This window comes from Pituophis catenifer, unplaced genomic scaffold (assembly GCF_029215685.1).
Source record: "Pituophis catenifer annectens isolate HBS135680 unplaced genomic scaffold, rPitCat1.0.hap2 SCAF_16, whole genome shotgun sequence".
In the NCBI taxonomy this organism is placed as follows: Eukaryota; Metazoa; Chordata; class Lepidosauria; order Squamata; family Colubridae; genus Pituophis; species Pituophis catenifer.
Window position 1 is genome coordinate 2,637,142 of NW_027256896.1, and position 19,643 is coordinate 2,656,784.

At 43.0% G+C, this 19,643-nt stretch overlaps 1 protein-coding gene across 2 annotated transcripts in view; it reads left to right on the forward strand.

The window, feature by feature from the left end:
• PRKCB (protein kinase C beta) overlaps positions 1–19,643 on the forward strand; it is a 235,662-nt gene that overhangs the window by 202,280 nt on the left and 13,739 nt on the right. For both annotated transcript variants that reach the window (XM_070955146.1, XM_070955145.1), the window contains exon 16: positions 8,012–8,152. In XM_070955146.1, coding sequence (XP_070811247.1) covers positions 8,012–8,152 — 141 coding nt within the window. The remainder of the gene's footprint in view (positions 1–8,011; positions 8,153–19,643) is intronic.

The window sequence follows — 19,643 nt, forward strand, 5'->3', positions numbered from 1 at the left end:
TTCTTGACACCTCTTGCACTGCAGGTTGAGCAGGACACAATATTAAGTGAGCCCCGAGTCTCTCCCAACTCTAAACCCCCCAAAGTCTTTATCCCCAGAAACTGGGTTGCTCAGGATCTGGAGTTCTTGCTGAAATCACCGGAGGGCTTGCAATGAAAGAAGCAGTCCTGTCACTCAAACTGTGAGCTCCTTTTCCACAGATGGGACTATACTAACTTGAGTAGCAAGCTTTGTGGAAGTGGTTCCAATCTTCCCCTTTTGGTAGCGCGTGGAGTTGGCTGTGAAAGAGGTGTGCGCCGTGTTTTCATGGAAAGAGATGCTTTGTACAACAACAGCTTTTACTATCATCTCTGGAGTCTCTTTTCAGCTGCCCCAGAGCCCCTGGCTTGTCACACCTAAACAGGAGCGCTTGCTCTCACCTCTGTGTGGGGACTTTCAAAGGCGCTTGGAATAACCCTGTTTCCAGGTGAACAGACTGGCAGCATCAAGAAGCTTTGCCTCCCCTCCACCCCCCACTCCCAAGGAAGTGCTCACATGCTCAGTGCAACAGCCAGCTTGCTGCTCCCTGGCAAAGGGAACCGGTGCCCCTTCTGGCAGCCTCTGCTGCAGCCAGTTGAGTAGCAGCGTATCTGGCTGGCATGTTCCCAAATGGAGCTGATGGTGTGGCTTGTTTCTCCACGGGCAAAGTCTCAACTGGCTGGAAATAGCTTTGCTTAACTGAGGCAAGACCAGCTGAAGCTGTCTGAGATGTGCTGTGCCTGGCAAGCTCCCCACCCCCCTCCAACACCAGTGTATCCATCTGAGAAATTTCTTTTGCTGAAAACACACACACAACTTCATCCTGGTCGGAGGATCCTGCTTCATCCTGCTTCATCCTCGGAGCAGCTGAGAAGTTCATCAATGCAGGGTGGCTGGGCAGAAGTATTGCCTCCTGAAACCATGTCCCTCCCTTTTGGAGAAGAGGAGGAGGAGGAGGAGGAGGAGGAGGAGGAGGAGGAGGAGGAGGAGGAGGAGGAGGAGGCAGCCCTGCGCTTGGCAACGAAGAGCTAGGAATGGAACCACTTGCCATTCCGCCTCCATCGCATATGGCACAAGTTTAATTCCACCGAGCTCACTTCTGCCAATGAGCTGCTTCTGCAGGGTATATAAAGAGACACCAAGAGTGGGAGCTTGGTTGGTGCGGTATGAAATGGCTAATTCTGTGACAAGGGACACAGCCACAGAGCGCCGGGGGTGGGGAGTAGCACAGAACCCTCTTCAGGCTGCAGAAGGAGACAGCCATTTCTCCATCCTCCCCATCGTGAAGAAGCCAGCACTTCCGGCCCAGCCCTCTTCCGATCAGGCCTTTCCCCCTGCAATCAGATGCTACAATCCACTCAGCCTCTTCATTCTGCTCTGTGGGAATAATTGAATAAGAAGGATGTGCGAATTTGCCAAGGGCTGACATTTGCACATCGTAATTTCCTTTGAGCCTCATCCTGCTCCTGCTAGGTGGGACCTGGAGCAAAGCTCTACTATTCTGATCCAGCTCCCCAAACACGGCAAACCCTCCAAAGTTAATTCAATGATTCCTTTATTAGGAGCGCCAGCAGCCCCGGCAAAAAGTTTCTCTCTCACTTCAGGCTAACAAGTCTGTCCGGCAGGGAGATGAATAGTTGTCTGCCACATCTATTCATCTTCACCCCTGCCTTTGATCCCCAGAGCTAGGGTGGGGCCTCGCTAGCAGCGGGGGATCTTCCTTCCGAAGGACCAGCCCATAGATTTCCACTGCTCTCCTCTGCTCTGCCTTCTGTGCATCCACGCATCAGGCACTGGACCCCTCTCTCTCTGCCAGCTCCATTCCCTCTTCTCCCTCGGAGCTCTCAGGTTGCCTTGATGCTGACCCTGACTCCCATGCCTCCTCCTCATCTGATCCAGTTGCTGGAGGGACCAGCGGCCAACAGCCCACAACATCTACTTACCGGTTGGTGTTATTGCCTCTACCTTCACAAGGTTTCTCCCACTCAGCCAAATGAGGCTTCCCATAAGCAGACAATGAAAGGATTTGGGACTCTTGAACTGGGTGTCAACTGTCATCCCCTTCAGATGCGCAGCAGGCTTCCCCTTCACTCTGAGGCCGTCAGTTTGGACCTCTGATTGAACCACAGCCTTTGCTGAAGCCTGTCTCTTGGCTGAGGAGCATATTGTAAGTTGCTCACATTGGTGAGCAGGCTCTTTGCTGCCCTCCTGATGGTGCTCTTTCCTGGCCAGATCTCAACTCTCAGCCTAGCCCTTCCCTGCACGTGGCTCCTTCCCGACAGGCCTGAAAAGAAGGCTGGTCTGCTATTCTTGGGTCCCTCTTGGATGTTTCCTCCGAGGTTTATCAAGCCTTTGGATCTACCATCTGTCTTCCATCTCAGAAAGGAAGGAAGCCAAACACCACGGCCAGGATATTAACATTTCTGCTGCTGCCAGATTCACTGTGTCGTCTCCTGCTTGCCAGAGAGGGTTTGGCTGGAGGAGGAGGCTGGGGAAGATAAACAGCCATTGTGCATTCTCCGCTTTTGCTTAGAACCAGCTGTTTCATTAAGCCAAAGCCTTCAGGGCCGGAGGCTGCCAATTCCTTCGTGTTCTTGGTGTTAATGAAAAAGAGATTCCAAGAACAGATCGTTATTCTTTGAACGGGGTGGCAGCATTTGCACTTAATTGCTTTGATGCTGTAGACTCGTAGATATTTCCTCCACAGTAAGGCTCGGCTTCTTATCTCTTGCTGGGGATGGGGGTCTGCTCAGACAGGGCTCCTTTGAGGAGGCAGAGGCTCTCCCCCTAGCCTGCTCCCCATCAGAAAATACTAAAGCTCCAATCTCCATTCACAGAATTTCTATCCTCTCTTGACCAGCTTTGCCTAAACAAGTCAACCATTCGTGTACCTTGCTCCCTGCTATAGGATACTACAACGAGGATGTATTATACAGTAAACTGGAGTTATTTTAGCATTGGGCAAACCCAGAATTTCTGTGTTCATCTTCTCCTTCCAGATAGTATGCATGCAACTGAAACCAACAACCTTGTACACAACTGATCTCCTGATCACCAACAAAATGAAATTCAATATAAATAATGCTACTATTAATAATAATCAGAATAGAGCTGGAAGGTACTTTGGAGGTCTTGTAGTCCAACTCCTTGCTCAAGCAGGAAGCCCTATACCAGGGGTCAGCAACCTGTGGCTCTGGAGCTGCATGGGGCTCTTTCACCCCTCTGCTGTGGCTCCCTGTCACTCAAAATATGCGTCACAACCGCCAACGTACGAAACCCGCCAGCACGCGATTTACTGAGCTTTTCAACCCCCGGTAGGCCAACCATGGATAAATCCAAGAAAAGAAAAATTTCAGAAGAAAACAGAACGTTTAATTCAACTACATATGCTAGTTTTGTGGCCATTCAAGAAATAGTCAGGCACGGGAAGGATTTTGTGGCTCCCGGTGTTTTCTTTTCTTTTCTTTTTTTTATTAAGGTTTTATAAATTAAACAAAAACACAAAACAAAAATACATACAAACATGGATACATTAAGACAATACAAAAGAAAAAACAGACCAACACTAACTCAGTCCACTGACTGACTTCTGAAAGCTGTTGCATCGGTGGTTGTTTTCTATTTCGTCTATTTTTATCTATACATATCTGTTTTAGATGTTTACTTATTTAGACATTTATACATATCCAAGGTTTCTTTTTTATAAAAATATCAACTACATCTATATAATTTTCTAGACATCCTTCTAGGTATTTATCTACACCATCATTCTATCTTGCCTCTTACATGATTGTCTGTGTTTCTTGGTTAGATTGACAAAATGTATTATTTGTTGGTCCTATCTTTCCCTCTAACCAGGAGTACCACCTTTGCCAGACTAAATAGTAATCAGTATCGTCTTTCTCTTGCAATTCTTTTGTAAGTCTGTCCATTTCTGCACATTCTGTTATTTTCGCAATTATTTTTTCTTCTGTTGGTAGAAGTTCGGATTTCCAGTTTTGAGCATACGCTATATGTGCCGCTGTTAAGATGTGAATAATAAGATACTTTATCTCTTTGTTATATGGGAAATGGGTTCAAATGGCTCTTTGAGTGTTTAAGGTTGCAGACCCCTGCCCTATACAATTTCAGACAAATGGCTGTCCAGTCTCTTCTTAAAAACCTCCAGTGATGAAAAGTAAGATTTTGATAAAAGTAAGGCCAGAAAAACCAACTGTATAGGTACAGACCAGGTGAAACCTGGCTTAATGCCAATAACTGTGAGAGGGATCTTAGATTCCTAGTGGACAATCACTTAAATATGAGTCAGAAGTGTGTGGCAGCAGCCAAAAAAGCCAATGCAATCCTAGGTTGCATAAACAGAGAGAGAGAGAATCAAGATAACATGAAGTATTAGTGCTGCTTTACAAAGCCTTAGTAAGACCACACTTGGAATACTTACATCCAGTTCGGGTCAACACAATATAAAAAAGATGTTGAGACTCTGGGAAGAGTGCAAAGAAGAGCAACAAAAATTATTAGGGGGCTGGAGGCTAAACATATGAAGAATGGTGGCAGGAATTGGGTATGTCTAGTCTAATGAAAAGAAGGACTAGGGGAGACATGATAGCAGTCTTCCAATATTTAAGGGGCTTCTCCAAAGGCAAGGGGGTCAGATTATTTTCTAATGCTCTAACAAGGAAGACAAGAAACAATGGATGGAAATTAACCAAATAGAGAAGCAATCTAGAACAAAGGAGAACATTTCTAACAGAGCAATCAACCAGTGGAACAGTTTGCCTCCAGAAGTTGTGGGTGCTCCATCAATGGAGGCTTTTAAGAAGAGACTGGACAGCCATTTGTCTGAAATAGTATAGGGTCTCCTGCTTGATAAAACGGTTGGACTAGAAGACCTCCAAGGTTCCTTCCAACTCTATTGTTCTATGTTCTAATTCCATTTCAACATTGCCCCTCTTGGAATGCCACCAGGGTTTGTGTAGATCAGAGGTCTTCAAACTTCAAACTTCAAAGTTTGAAGACCTCTGGTGTAGATCTTCTGAAAGGTGAATTTTTATGTGTTCAAATGATAAGTAGCTGAGGGGTAGCGTGCATGGACCAGCAGCCCTTCCAGTTCTAATCCTAAATTTTAAATGATGCTTAACTGGTCGATTCGCCAGTTGAGAATGATGGCTAGACACAAATTTCCCCAGTGCTGTAAAATAACAGTTTGGGGATTTTAAATGTAAGATTATGAACAGTTTCGTGAAATTTTCCTTGGGCATCTCATTTAACTTTGCAGCATCTGGCCTAACACCAGGGCTGTTTGCTAGATGTCTGGCAGTTCCTCCCACATGCCTAATTGAGCTCTGCAACTCCAGACGATGAGGGTGCAGGATAAGATGGTTTTCTGGATACCACTCTTAGGGGTTCCCTGATTTACTGAGATGAAGCAGTTGAAGCAACATCTTGGACTCCAGTGGTTTCAGGATTCAAGAGTGAACATGATGGAATCCTATGACCTCACCCTCCGACGTAAATGGTGGTGACAAGAGCTGCAAAACACCATCACTTTCCATGTTGTATCAATAGAATATTGTTCAGCAACCAGCTAAACCATAACCAGCTGGACCAGAAGAGTTTTTGTCCACTTCAGAGTAGGAAGTTCTAGATTAGACTGTTACAATGCGCTTTCCTTGGTGTTGCTGATAAAGACTACATGAAAACTGCAGTTTAACCAAAAATCCAGTCTGCCTGGTGCTCCCTAAGAGCCATCTTACCCAGATAACCCCAGTCTTCTGGATCTTCCATTGGTTACAGGTAGTCCTCACTTAGGACCATTTGTTCAAGGACCATTCATGCAGCATTACTTGTAATGGAATAGGTAATGGAATGTGTCTAAGAAGGGGAAGTGATGTGACACACTACAGTAACACAGCAGGTTCTCCAGGGAGAATGGAGCACCTTCCAAAGACGGGGTGAAACAACAAACAGCACACTCTGGAGTTGAATCATGGGAAGAAGAAGAGATTTAGGACAGCCACTCTCTAGAATCTATCAGGGTTCATCCATTAGATTATAGTAGGGTAGGTTAGTCTAGCACGATTCTCTCTTTATGGTGTTAGCAAGTAAACAAGTGAACTTTGGCTGGATTGTGTGATGTTGTTCTTGGGCTAGACCCAGTGGTGGGATTCAGCCAGTTCGCACCACTTCGGGAGAACCAGTTGTTAACTTTCTGAGCAGTTTGGCAAACTGGTTGTTGGAAGAAATCATTAGGGCAGAGAACCGGTTGTTAAATTACTTGAATCCCACCACTAGCTAAACTTTACAGAATACGAGAACAACCTTGGAAGAGGGAGGTAGAGATATTGCCTAAGCAATGAGCAGATAAAAGGGAGAGGAGCCTGCAACCAAGTAACAGGCAGAGAAAGAAACCTTAGAAAAGATCCATCCAGACTATTCAGATGGTAAAAAGTGACAGTGGGATTCATACTTTCAGACTTGCAAGATTCAGTTAACATAGCCTATAATAAAGGAGAATTACAGATAGTCCTCAACTTCACAACCATAATGGAGCCAAAAATTTCCATCATATGTCAAGACAGTCAAAAATCTGGACCAGATTTTATGACTTTTTAATGGCAGCGTTTAAGTGAATGGCACAGTCATTAAGCAAATCAATGTACTCCTAGAGGCATTTTTTTTGCCAAAAACTGGAGCCATCTTTAATTGGAGTCTTCAGGGCTGCCACAGCAGTGGATGGGCAAGCTGTAGGAACAGGATGGGGGTGGAGACAATGTGAGCTGTGTAGTCATAACAACATTTTTCCCTTGGGAGTCAAGGATGTTCAGCCAGCACCTGGGGAGGTGTGATTGGAAGTCACCTACAGTTGGGACAGTGACCTGATTGGACCAGGTGATGAACATGTGGATGCAGGGGAAAGGAACTTGATTTTATTTTGGGTGGGAAAACCCAGGGGGATTTCAGATTTGGGTTTTCCCAGATGTGCCAATATGACATCTCTAATAAATTCAAACTTTGAGGAAAATGCCTGCCTTGGAGTTTTGATTCTTTTGGAGAACCCTGACATGCAGTTGTGTGATTGCCGAATGCTGCAAGCCAGTTGCCAAGTGCCTGAAATGCAGTCGTGTGTGCATGTGGGGGGCAGCACTGGTGGCCCTGGGACTGACGGAAAGGCTCAGGGGCAGCAGCAGCCAGCTGAGACTGCTGAAGGTACCAAGCCCCTATTCAGCCCCAGTGTTCCTGGCACCACCATTGCCACCGACGAGTGCCACATCGAGCCTCGCACCATAGCCAGCTACCCTGACACCACAGCACAAAGCTCCTACCATATCCACCTGTCTGGCTGACTTTCACCATCTTCTTCTTCCCACTGCTGGCCCTATGCATCTGGCCTGGCCTGGCCTTGTGTGAGGCAGCTGCTTCTTCCCAAGGCCCTGTGCACATGTCTCCAAATCATGTGCTGCCTTCTTACGATGCTTCTGAGTCCTTCACAAAGCTTGTGAGGAGGTCCTCTCCAACTCACACACGGCAATCTCCAGTGCTCTGAGGTTTCCACAGGAGACCTGCTGCTGTGGGATTCAGTGAATGACAGCAATGGGGATTACCTTGATTTCTGTCACTAAGTGATGTGGTCATGAGATGTTGTGTTTTATGGTCACATTGTTTAGTGACAGAAATTCTAGTCCCAATTACTGTCGTTACCCAGGCACGACCTGTATTAGAGGTTTCAGTGTACAATTGAAAATGCTGGTTTTGACTCTTTCAAACGCATCTCTTGAACTGAATTTGCCCTCCTCTCAGTCTGTCCCAGAAAAGCTGTTTGGGCTCCCTCTGAGAGATGAGAGAGGAAGAGAGGAAGAGGGAGAGAAAGGGTCAGATAGCAGGATTATGTTGTAGAAAATAAGCAATTTAGAGGTTGAGGATGATAGTTATTAACCTGGTTCTCTCATTCTGAAAGCTGGCAGGTGAACCATGTTCTCTTCCTTTTCCCAAGCTCATGACCAAGCATCCAGCTAAGCGGTTGGGGTGCGGCCCGGAAGGAGAACGAGATATCAAGGAGCATGCCTTTTTCCGATATATTGATTGGGACAAACTCGAGCAGAAAGAAATCCAGCCTCCCTTCAAGCCCAAAGCTGTAAGTTCCTTTCCTTTCTTTCTCCGTTCTCTTTTATAGCCCCGGAGCAGTAGGCCTCTTTCTGGACACTTGTAATAAGATATTTTCTTTCTCAGACAAGAGATATGATGTTCAGGATTAAGAACTAATTTGGAGGAATGTAGGGTTTACGCATGACAATTCCATTATGCAATTCCCTTGCTTCCTTGAAAGAACTACATGGCAATTCAAAATTATTGTTTTTAGTTGTAATTTTCCTGGGTTATGTTGTTTATAATCAGTTTGTGCAATCTTCTTGCACGGGCTATAATCTACTGTTTCTTCTGCCTCTTTCCACAATCTGTACTTTGAATCATTTGATGATTTTTCTGTTCTAGCCTTCATTTGAATAGCTTGCCCTCGAGCAGACAAAATCAAGCCTTTGTTTTCTTATTTTAATGTTCTAGTGGTAAGCCATTCCCAGATTTTATCTTTATCCCCTTTCCCCTCAATCTTTTGAGAAATATTTAAACTTAATAATTTAAACTGACTCTCAAGAACTCTGGGGGGCTAATACTCACTCACCCACATTCCTAGTTCACAGAGCAAAGAAAGTGATGGGCTTTCATCAGTGGTGAAATTCAATTTTTTTTACTACCGGTTCTGTGGGCCTGGCTTGGTGGGCGTGATGTGGCTTGGTGGGTGTGGCAGGGGAAGGATATTGCAAAATCTTCACTCTCACCCCACTCTGGGGCCAGTCAGAGGTGGTATTTGCTACTTCTCCAAACTACTCAAAATTTCCGGTTCTCCAGAACCTGTCAGAACCTGCTGGATTTCACCCCTGGCTTTCATGCAAGTCTGAATATTTGTTCCCTATGACCTTCCTCCCACATGAACAGTGCACTGTGATACTCTGGGAACCAGAAGGCACAGCAAACAGATCCTCATGCAGTAGCAGCAGCAGAATGTTTTCCTTGGCTCTCAGATAGATGACCTTTAGAGATTCATCTTCCCCTTTTTCTTGAATAGTATCAGAGGGGCCAATTATACATTCCTTCTTCCCAGACAAGGAATTTTTATGGTTGCATCATCGCAACTGCCCAGCTGGACCTTATTTAAGAGGTCCTTATTTAAGGACCTTACTTGGCAAATCTGCTGCTTTGCCAAAATTTTAATTACCAAATCAGCCAGTCTGGTGCATCTCCTTATCTCCCTATATAGTCCTTTGGTATCCTTGGATTAGATTGCTGATTTAACACATGCCAAAGTCCTGGATATTCTACTAGTTTTCATTGACCTTTTAATGAAGATGGTTCATCTCATCTCTTGTAGGAGCCTCCCTTCCATAGCAGAAATCGCTCAGTTGTCCCACTGTTAGGTTTTCTGACCTGAAAGCATCCCAAACAATCTCATTTCCAACAGAGATACAACTCTGAGTTTGGAGAACTCTTTATCAACTTCTGAATGTTATTGTCCCTTAGCACATCAACCATAAGCCAATGGTAAACCAGAGAAGATAAATACTACCCCAAGCAATGCCTTTGTGATTATATGAACTACTAAGGTTTGAGATGACTGCTGCCTGCAGCCTCCTCCTGTTTCCCTGGGATGAGAAGCAAGGAATTCCTTTTCCTTTAGGACACAGTTCCCAACACTTGCAGCTTGGTGGGGAGCAGGAGAGGGGAACTGGGCCAGGGTGCATACATGCATGCACAGCTCCACTCACTCAAGAGAGAAGAGAAATCTTTGGGGTAGAGTTTCACGCTCCTTCAGGCTTCCCCATGCCAAAAGCTTTTGCAAAGAGATGAAAGGCCTGAAACAGTGTGAGGTCATTCCCCTGAACCCTTTCATCCATTGGCGTGGAGAAGAGGAGCCTTTGGGGGTGTGGTCTTGTGCTCCTTCAGACTTACCGAGGCTGCCCAACACTTCAAAAGCAGATCAGGTGTCCTGCACAGGCAGCCTCGGTGATTCAGCAAAGCTGAGCAGGGCGTATTCATCCCATTCAGCCTCTACTCTCACTGGTCTGCTTTTGGACATTGAGAAAGGTGGCTTGGCAGCCCAACTGGGTGGGGGGAGAGAGGAACTGGGCTGCACGAGTGGCAGCCAGTTGTGCACATGTGTGCGCACAGCTTCACTCGCACAAGAGAGAAGAGAAGCCTTTGGGACACTGCACAAGTGGAGCTGCACATGCATGTGCACATGCTTCAGCTCACCTCTCATGCGGCCTGGTTCCGAATAGGCCATGGCCCAGTAGTGAGCCACAGCCTGGGGATTGGGGATCCCTGCTGTAGGATGACTAGATGGGGGGAGAGAGAAGAGGAGAATTCTTCAGATTTGAGAGAAAACTCCTGGTTAGGAGAAAGGGAATGGGAAAGCACTAGGCTCTTCCAAGAAGGAAGAAGTGGGGATAGACTTGGTGGAAAGTGGTAGAAAAACTATTTCTGATTAGGTCAGAAGCAAACAGCCTGTGAAGAAAACCATCCCTCTGATTGAGAGAATGGCTTCAAAGCTCTCACACTGTGGAGAAGGGAGAAAAACATGCAAAAATTAAACTATTGTAAATATCTTCCATCTCAAGTACAACAGTTACTGGAATTCTTTTTTTAACAACTTTGTAAGCTTTTTTTTTTTTTTTTTTTTTTTTTTTACAATCTACTGATTTGTGTTTGGAATTCCTATCTGTGCTTGCTTTCAGTAGAGAAACCTGAAATCTCTCCTTGAGCTCTCACTTTTTGAACTTGCCTGCCGACATTCTGTTAGTTCTCTCCCCTTTCCTTTTTTGCGGAGATATTGGAGTTTTTAACTTCCTTCTACAGTCTTTGCAGCAGCTCTGCTTACTCAGCAGGAAGCAATAATTCAGTCAAACACAATGAGAAATCAGCCGCTATTCAGGACATGAGCTCTTTGTTGCACATGGACTCTCGGAATAGAAAGTTCTCCGGTGGCTCCCTTCTGTTTTTTTGTCTCTCCCTCCTAGTGAAAATTATTGGATGGATTGGGGGATGGAGGAGGCCAAAGGAGGAAAATGTGTTGTGACGTTACAACACAAACTGTGTCCTTCTTGTGTCCAGCTCAGGACACAATTATGAATGACCAGGGTTTATATCATTATATTGCAATATATATTTTCATTTTAATCATCAAACCTATGATGATAAGCAAGCTAGATAAGGTATGTTTCTGCTGCGTACCCTGGCTTTGCCTCATTGTGGAGCTAGATATGGCCGGGTCCTCTGCCAACAGGGGTGATATTCACTTACCTTCGCTACCGGTTCACGAATGTGAGCGCACGTGCCACCTCCATGCATGCGCAGGACCTTCCGCTCACGCGCAGAACGTCAAAAACAGGATGTGATGACGTCTGGGCAGGTGGGCGGAGCCCACTGCTGCCGCCGCTACTGGTTTGACCGAACCGGATAGAACCGGCTGAATACCACCACTGCCCTCCAAGCTTCTCCATTTAGGGTTAACTTGAAGAGAAGTCCCAAATAGTCCAAGGAGAGCAACCTTGTCTAAATCCAACTGTGAGCTTTATACTATTGAAATGTATCCATATTACCTTTATTTTGGATTTAAGTTGTAGTTTGTTCAGTCCAAACTATTTTCATATATCAACCTAAAAGTCTTTCGACTTCCCTGGAAACTGTAGATAGAAAATAAGAGTTGAGCAGAGTATTGTCCATGCACTGATGAAATGTCCATCTAAGCTACCCAGTGAGTAGCCCAGTTGTTCACTTCAGGTGTACAGTGAGTAAGAGAGAACTTTGTAGCATCCCATAAAAAGGTGACCATGAGAAGGAAGAGGACTGTCCCTTCAGCACTTTCTAAGATGGATCTTCCATCATGACTCCAGAAAGAGGATCTAGAACAGGGGTGTCAAATTCCTGGCCCGTGGGCTGGATGCATCACACGCTGGCCACGCCCACCCCCAGTTTAGCAAAGGGGAGAAAAGTCGCGATACATCACGTGATGACAACGTGACGTCGCAAGTTTGACACCCGTGGTCTAGAAGGATTCTCTGATTGGTAGAATTAAAAATTCTTTCAAGCAAAACATAAGCCCATGAGTAGATGAATTCTAGCCAGGTCCATTTGTTAGGCTATGTTCTCCCAAAGGGAAGTTGCAAGAACCTTCTTCCAAGGTTCTCGTGTCCTGTTGCTCTGCAACGTTCTCCATTCCTTACTCCCAATCTCCCTTTGACTTTTCCTCTTCCATATCCATCTCCTGCGTCTATTTCTACTCTGGATTCCCTTACTCTTTTGCTTTGCCCTTCCGTGTTCCTGGAACTAAACTTCAACTGGTTCAATATGTTTAACCACCAATAGTTATTACACCAACTAGATCAGGCTACTTTGCAGTTTTGGTGTTAAGGAGGGATCTGCTCTATTGAGTGGGGGGTCACATTCTGTAGACGCCAGGACTGCCAGCTGTCGGGAAAGATTGGGGTCTCCTCCAGACAGATTGCTCTTGGCCTGGTGATGTTTTTCAACCACCGGTGAAAATAAATAGTGGCAGGGGTCACTTTTTGGTTTTTCAGACTTTTAAGCACATCTTTGGCATTGAAAGCAAATTCTGACCAGTTGAAATAAAAGGACTATTTTCCGAGCTTGATATCAGCAGCTGTAAATAAATGCAAGTCAATTTTCCTCTAGCTATAAATACTGGAGGTGATTCTTTAGTGAGCCGTAAAAAATAAATCTTCTTCTTCTAGGGGACTATTCTGGAGCTTGGTATGGACATTAATGTGGCACTGAGAGTGACAGTTTTATTTCCAGGCATTTCTGCTAATTGTGATATTTATAGGGGACAGAAATCTTTGCTTCTGCTTGAAAAGGAGGTGATTTTGCTCCTTAAAGAGAGGTCAGTTTGGCAAGGAAACAGCCTAGAGCCACTTTGTATTGTCCCTAAATATCGCCCTGCTTTTTCTGGTTAAAAAACAACAACATTGTTTTGCCACTTCTGTTTCTATGCTGAGACTGAGTTTTGCTGGTAGGAACTTTCTAGCCTTTCATTGAAGAAAGCACAGTTGCTATTTCTCATTCACAAAAGAGACAAGCTCAAAGTTACCTTCTGCAGAATCCAGAACTGCCGTCTTGTTAACCAAATATGCCTTATGGCCTTCGTGGAGGTCAGTCGGGAAATGGTGCAAAGGGAAAGCACATTAAAGACTCCTTATCAGACCCACCCCAGCCCGGTCCCTAGGAAAGAAAAGACCCTCGACTCCATTTGGTTAAACTATCTTAATTATCATCAATTTGCTCATCTCATGCGAAGTGATTCTGAGCAGTGAACAATAAAACCAGGGGTTAAAACATTCAATAAGACCAGTGAAAACAAACTGGATGGAACAAAACGAAGCAAGCAAGATCACAAGATGGGAGATAGGATGTAAAACAGCCAGGGCACAGGCTCCCTCTTGGATGCTCAGGTTTCAAGAGCTGTCAGGAAGGTCACAACCTCACCTTAGGAGGGAGGATGTTCCAGAGGCAGAAAAGGCTGTTCCCCTAAACGCCATCAAGATAGACCTCCCTCACAGACGGGACCCACCACAGGCCCTTCCTGCCAGACCTGATGGGATGGGTAGATGCGACCAGGAAGAGGCAGTTCTTCAGGGAACTAATTCTATGCCATGTAGGGCTTTAAAGATCAAGAGCAGCACGACCTTGAACGGGACTGGGAAGCAAACTGGCAGCCTCTCTGAAAGCTAATCTGTCTTGGATTTGTTTAGCCCTTAGATGACAAAGCCCTAACAGATCTCAGGGCTGGAGGCTAAAACTGAAAACATCCTAGTGGGGGAGAGATCTTCCATCCTTCCTTCCTGCCCTCTTCCAGGGCCCTCTCCTGGCCTGTTGGAGGGAGATGGGGATTGGCATGGCAAATGGAGAGGCTTCCTTTCCCCCAGTGGTGAAATCTATTTTTTTTTCACTACCGGTTCTGTGGGCATGGCTTGCTGGGCGTGGTGTGGTCTGGTGGGCATAGCAAGGGAAGGATACTGCAAAATCCCCATTCCCACCCCACTCCTGGGGGAAGGATTGTTGCAATATTTTCAGGATCAGACTCAATAATGATAATAAGAGTTAGAGGTTTAAATATATTTCTCTTTAATTATAACAGGCATTCTATATTCACTGAATATTCACAGATAGAAGCAAGGAAAATGGTGAAGGTGGCTCCTTATATATACAAGGGGTGGAGCCAAGAATGGGAGTGGTGAATTATGAATACATTAGGAACCAAAGAATAAGTTAACCCCCGATGTCCCATATATACATTATTTACACATTAGGGAATAAGGCATTTACATCTCACAAATCCCCCTCTAAATGCCGGTTCGCTATACAACACCAATTACATTCAGATTCAGGACAATATAAGACATATAATTTTGATGTTAAATATTTGTGCTGTTTAGAAGGTAAAGGCTTCGTCAATATGTCAGCTAATTGTTCAGAGGTATCACAATGCACTGCTTTGATAAATCCATCTTGAGACAATTGTCTCACATGTTTAAATTTTATATCTATATGCCTGGACCTTTGTCCAATGGCATCGGATCTGGATATTTCAATGGCTGCTTTATTATCTTCATGCATAACAAAAGGCAAAGCAGGTTTTTTCCAAACATCTGAAATCAAATCATTAAACCATACAAGATTATTTGCAGCTTTGGACAAACAAACATATTCCGCTTCTGTGGTCGAAGTGGCTACCAGTTCTTGTTTACCAGTGTACCAGTAAACTGGACAGTCATTTAATAGAAAAATATAACCAGAAGTGCTCTTTCTGCATGATATATCTCCAGCCCAATCCGCATCTGCGTAACATGTAAGTTTTGGTTCTTTACCATTACTAGGTTCTAATACTAAGCAAAAGTCTAATGTACTTTTCAGATATCTTAGAATTCTTTTGACTGCTTCCCAATGATACATTGTTGGTTTGCTAACATATCTTGACAATAAGTTGAGTGGTAATGCAATATCTGGCCTGGTCCAATTAGATATATAAAGAAGTGAACCTATGACTGATCTATAAAATGTATTATCCTTGAATTCAGGGGAAGATTCATCAGTGTTTCTAAGGAAATCAGTTTGCATAGGAGTGTCACAGGGTTTGGCATTGTTTAAATTGCATTTGTTCAGAAGTTCAATGATTTTATCTTTCTGAGTAAGTTTGAATCCTCTTCTAGTTTTGTTAATTTGTACGCCAAGGTATTTGTTTACCTTACCTAGAGATTTCAACGAGAAATGTTCGTTTAGCTTATTTACAAAGGTTTCTCTTCTCTCCTTGTGTTTTCCTATATATAAAATATCATCTACATAAATTAATACAAATTCAATATGATCATCACTCTTTTTTACAAAGAAACAGTTATCAGCAGTGGTAGCGTTGAAATCCATGGTCTTAAGTACTTTTACCAAGCAATCGTACCATCTTTTGCCAGATTGCTTTAATCCGTATAGACTCTTGTTCAATAGCCAAATTTCATTCTTATTAGTGTATTGACTGTGTGGTGCTCTTACATATATTTCCTTATCTAGTTTTGCGTGTAAATACGCAGTCTGTATGTCATATTGAAATACATCAAGATTGAGTGCAGATGCCACTACTAGAGCTGTTTTAACACTCTCTGTTCTCACTGTGGGGGAGTATGTGTCAGTGTAGTCCTCCGGATATTTTTGTGCATAACCTTGTGCAACCAATCTAGCTTTGTATAGAGTATTGCCTCCTTCTAGATTCTTAATTTTATAAATCCACCTGGTACCTATAATCGTTTTATCTTTAAGTGCAATCGCAGGTGTAAACACATTTAATCCTTGCAAACTTTCCATCTCTTTTTTCATAGCTAGTTCCCATTTTTCCTTTTCTTCACGAGGGAGTTTTAATACTTCCTCATATGTATTAGGTGTCATTTGTTCACCATCCATATGCATTATGTAATCTCTGTATTTATTTGGTACTTGATTTCTATTGTTTCTAATAGCTCTTTCGGGTTTGCTATGGTTATCATGCAAATATCTTGCTTCCTTTTTTGTTAATGTGTCTGTCTTTATTTTGTGCTGACTATTTGTCCAAGTTTTGGTTTTGTTTTTATTTTTGTTGATATTTTGATTTTCTATTGTCCCTTCCTCACAAGATTTTGTATCTTTGCATTTATTTGGAAATATTTCATTAAGATGTAATTTAGACCAATTGGCCTGTTCATGGAACACAGCTGTTCTGGAGACTATAAATTTGTTATTATTATCAATGAATCTGTACCCTTTGGTGCCAGTTTCATATCCCATAAATCTTAATCTTCTGGATACGTTTTCTCCCTTTCTTCTCAACTGCTTAGGTATGTGTACGTCTGCAGTGACTCCAAATATGTGCATGTGTGCTAATTTGGGTTTCCTATTATACATCACCTCATATGGTGTTTTATTCACAATACTGGACCAGGTTCTATTTTGAGTGTAATTTGAATAATGTAAGGCCTCTGACCAAAATTGTTTGCCTAAACCAGCATCCTCTAATGTGCACCTAATCATGGTTTGTAGTGTGGAATTCTTTCTCTCTGCAATCCCGTTTTGGAACGCAGAAAATGGACTAGACGTGAAATGTAGCATTCCTCTATCCTTTAACCATTGGGAGAATTCTTTAGACATGAATTCACATCCCCTATCTGTCATAATTTGTTTTATTCTGATATTATGTTGTGTTTCTATGCGTTTGTAGAATTCCTTAAATTTCTGAAAGGTTTCATCCTTGTGTTTTAATGTGTAAACAAAACCATAGCGACTGTAATCGTCTACTATTGTTAGGAAGTAACGTTTTCTATAAGTGATTGATGGAGTTAATGGACCAACTAGGTCCATATGTACTAAGTCAAAAATTTTGTTAGTTGATCTGTTGGATTTTTTTGGTCTGGGACTAGTTTTTAGTTTAGTGGATTTACATACTGAGCATTCCAAATAATTTTCACAATTTTTTATTTTGACACCTTCTGCGTGTTCAGTCATTTTTTGTACTACAGGAAAACTTGCATGTCCTAACTTCCTATGCAAGATGTGAGCACACTCATCATGAATTGGTTTACCTATTCTTGGTTTCTTCTCATTGTGTGTATTTGCGTGATCATGAGATATTTTACATTCATCATTGTCACTGTTACTAACATTTTCATCATCTGCCTCAATACAATCTTCCATATTTGAATCAATGTTATGTAACCATCTTTCTTTTGTTATTAGATAGGGTAGGCCTCCTTTAATCATCACAGTGCCTACATTTGTTTTGTCCTTCTCTAAAGTTGCTTTCCCCTTTGAGAAAACTATATTGATGTCAGAATCTCTGCTTAGTTTTATGGCACTTAGTATGTTATGAGGTATTTCTGGAATTAACAATACCCCCTCTATTTTTCCTAGGCCAGGCAAGGTCACATTTCCTCTGCCTAATACTTGAACCTTTTCTTGATTAGCTACCTTTATTACAAATTTATCTTCTGTAAATGAAGACAATATATTTTTGTTATTAGTGGTGTGGTTGGTTGCCCCAGAATCAATAAGCCAATTATTGTTCTCATTTTGTTGTGTTTTAGTGCTGTCTTGTTTATTTAGTCCATTCAGTGAACCAGATTTTCTCTCTTTTGAATTTTCTCTACCCCCTCTACTATCTCTGTAATTTGGTGGGCTTCTATATTTATGTCTATCTGTGGAAGACTGTCTATAATTGTATTTGCTCCTATACTCTGACCTATGTCTCTCCTTTGAGATTTTGGGACAGTCTCTTCTATTGTGTTCCCTGGACCCACAATTATGGCATTTAAAAGCTTCATTGTATTTTTCCTGGAAAGCTACCTTCCTAAAAGATTTGTGTTCTGTGTGATTGCTGGAACGATTTTTTCTTGAATTGTCTTCTGCTATCAATTTGTTAGATAGACTTTCTATGGATAAATATCCTAGATTGATGGTGTCTAAGTGTGACATAAAACTATCCCATGATGAATCAAGTGAATTGATAATAACACTTTTCATTGTTTGATCTGAAATCACTTCCCCCCTCAAATGCAGCTCAGCTCTTATTTTGTTTAGAGATATCAAATGCTCACTTATGGAAACCCCTGGTTTTACTCTGGAAGAAAAGAAATCCTTAGACATTCTTGTAGTGGTAGCTACACTATCGCTGTGAAACAGATTAAACATGCATTGAATTATTTCTGAAACAGTTAGGTTTGGTTTGATGCTATGATACATTGCAGGAGACACGCTAGATATTATTAAGAAAAATGCTCTATGATGTAAACAATCTATTTTTAAAGTCCAAGGTCTTCTTGGAGGACTAGTGATAAAGAATAGTAAATTTTCTTTCATAAAGACAACCTGAAGCTGTTGATACCATTCTTGCAAATTAATGCCATCAACTCTAAGTTTTGGGAAGTCACTGGGTAAGTTTCCCACATTATTTTGTCCATTACTTACAACCTGAGGTAGTCCGTGGTCTCGCAAGTGCAGGAAATTGCAAAACGGCATGGGGATGCTCGCAACGAGTCTGCGCGGTTCTCTGGCCAGTTCAAGTCTTTCCGGACCGTCTACGTAGTTTCGCACATGCGCGTTGCTCATTTCTTCTTTGGCGTCGTCGTGGAAGGTTCTCTCCATTGCAGCTCGCTCGCTCTGCTCCTCTTCAGACGAGTCGGTTTCTGGCTCGGTTTTTGGAGTTTTGATGGCGGCGACTGCTCTTTTCTTTCTTTTGTGTGCGTTGGTACTTGATCCGGTCTGCGGTGTAGGGCGGAATCGACATGGCTCTCTGGGCTCGGGCGTCGTCGCTCTCGAAGTCAGGATGGGAGCGTGCAGGTCTTGAGGTATCGGCTTGTTCTCTAGCTTCTTCGTTGTCGCTTTGGAAATTTTTAATTTTGGCCCAAATGCAGCAAAAAGCGTCTTCATTGCTGACTTTACTTGGGATTTCGTTAAGTCGTCTTCGCTTTCTGATTCTGGTTCTTCTGAAGAGTTTGAATCTTCCTTTTCGCTTTCGTTGTCTGATAACGTTTTTCGCGCCAGAAATTTTGAACTGAGCATTTTGATTGGCTCTGCTTCGCTCACTTTGGAGGCTTGTTGGAACCAAGATGGCTGCCATTCAAAATTTCGCGCGGGATCACATCTTTTCTTTTTCATAACGACTTTCTCTGTAGTCATATCACTCACAGTTTTTTGGTCTTTGGGTTTCTCTTTAGCAATGTTTTTCTCTCTCGCTGCTCCGCTGTTTTTCAGCATTTCTTGGAGATTCGCGATGAGGCTTTCATCATTCTTCTGGCTTTTTAATAGTTTTAATATCTCTGACCTGAGTTCGTTATTTTCTATTTCGATTTCCTCCTGGTCATTATTTTCATTTATTAGTTCTTCTTCTTCAGTGGTGTATTCTTCGGATTCTCTCGAAATCGCGTTTGTGGATTCGTTGATTATTTCTTGTTCAGTTTCTATTTCTTTGCTGTAGGCCCTGGTGTTGGGCCTATCTTTCTTAGACATCTTTAAGTATTTATTGAGTCAATTAACCATCCTCT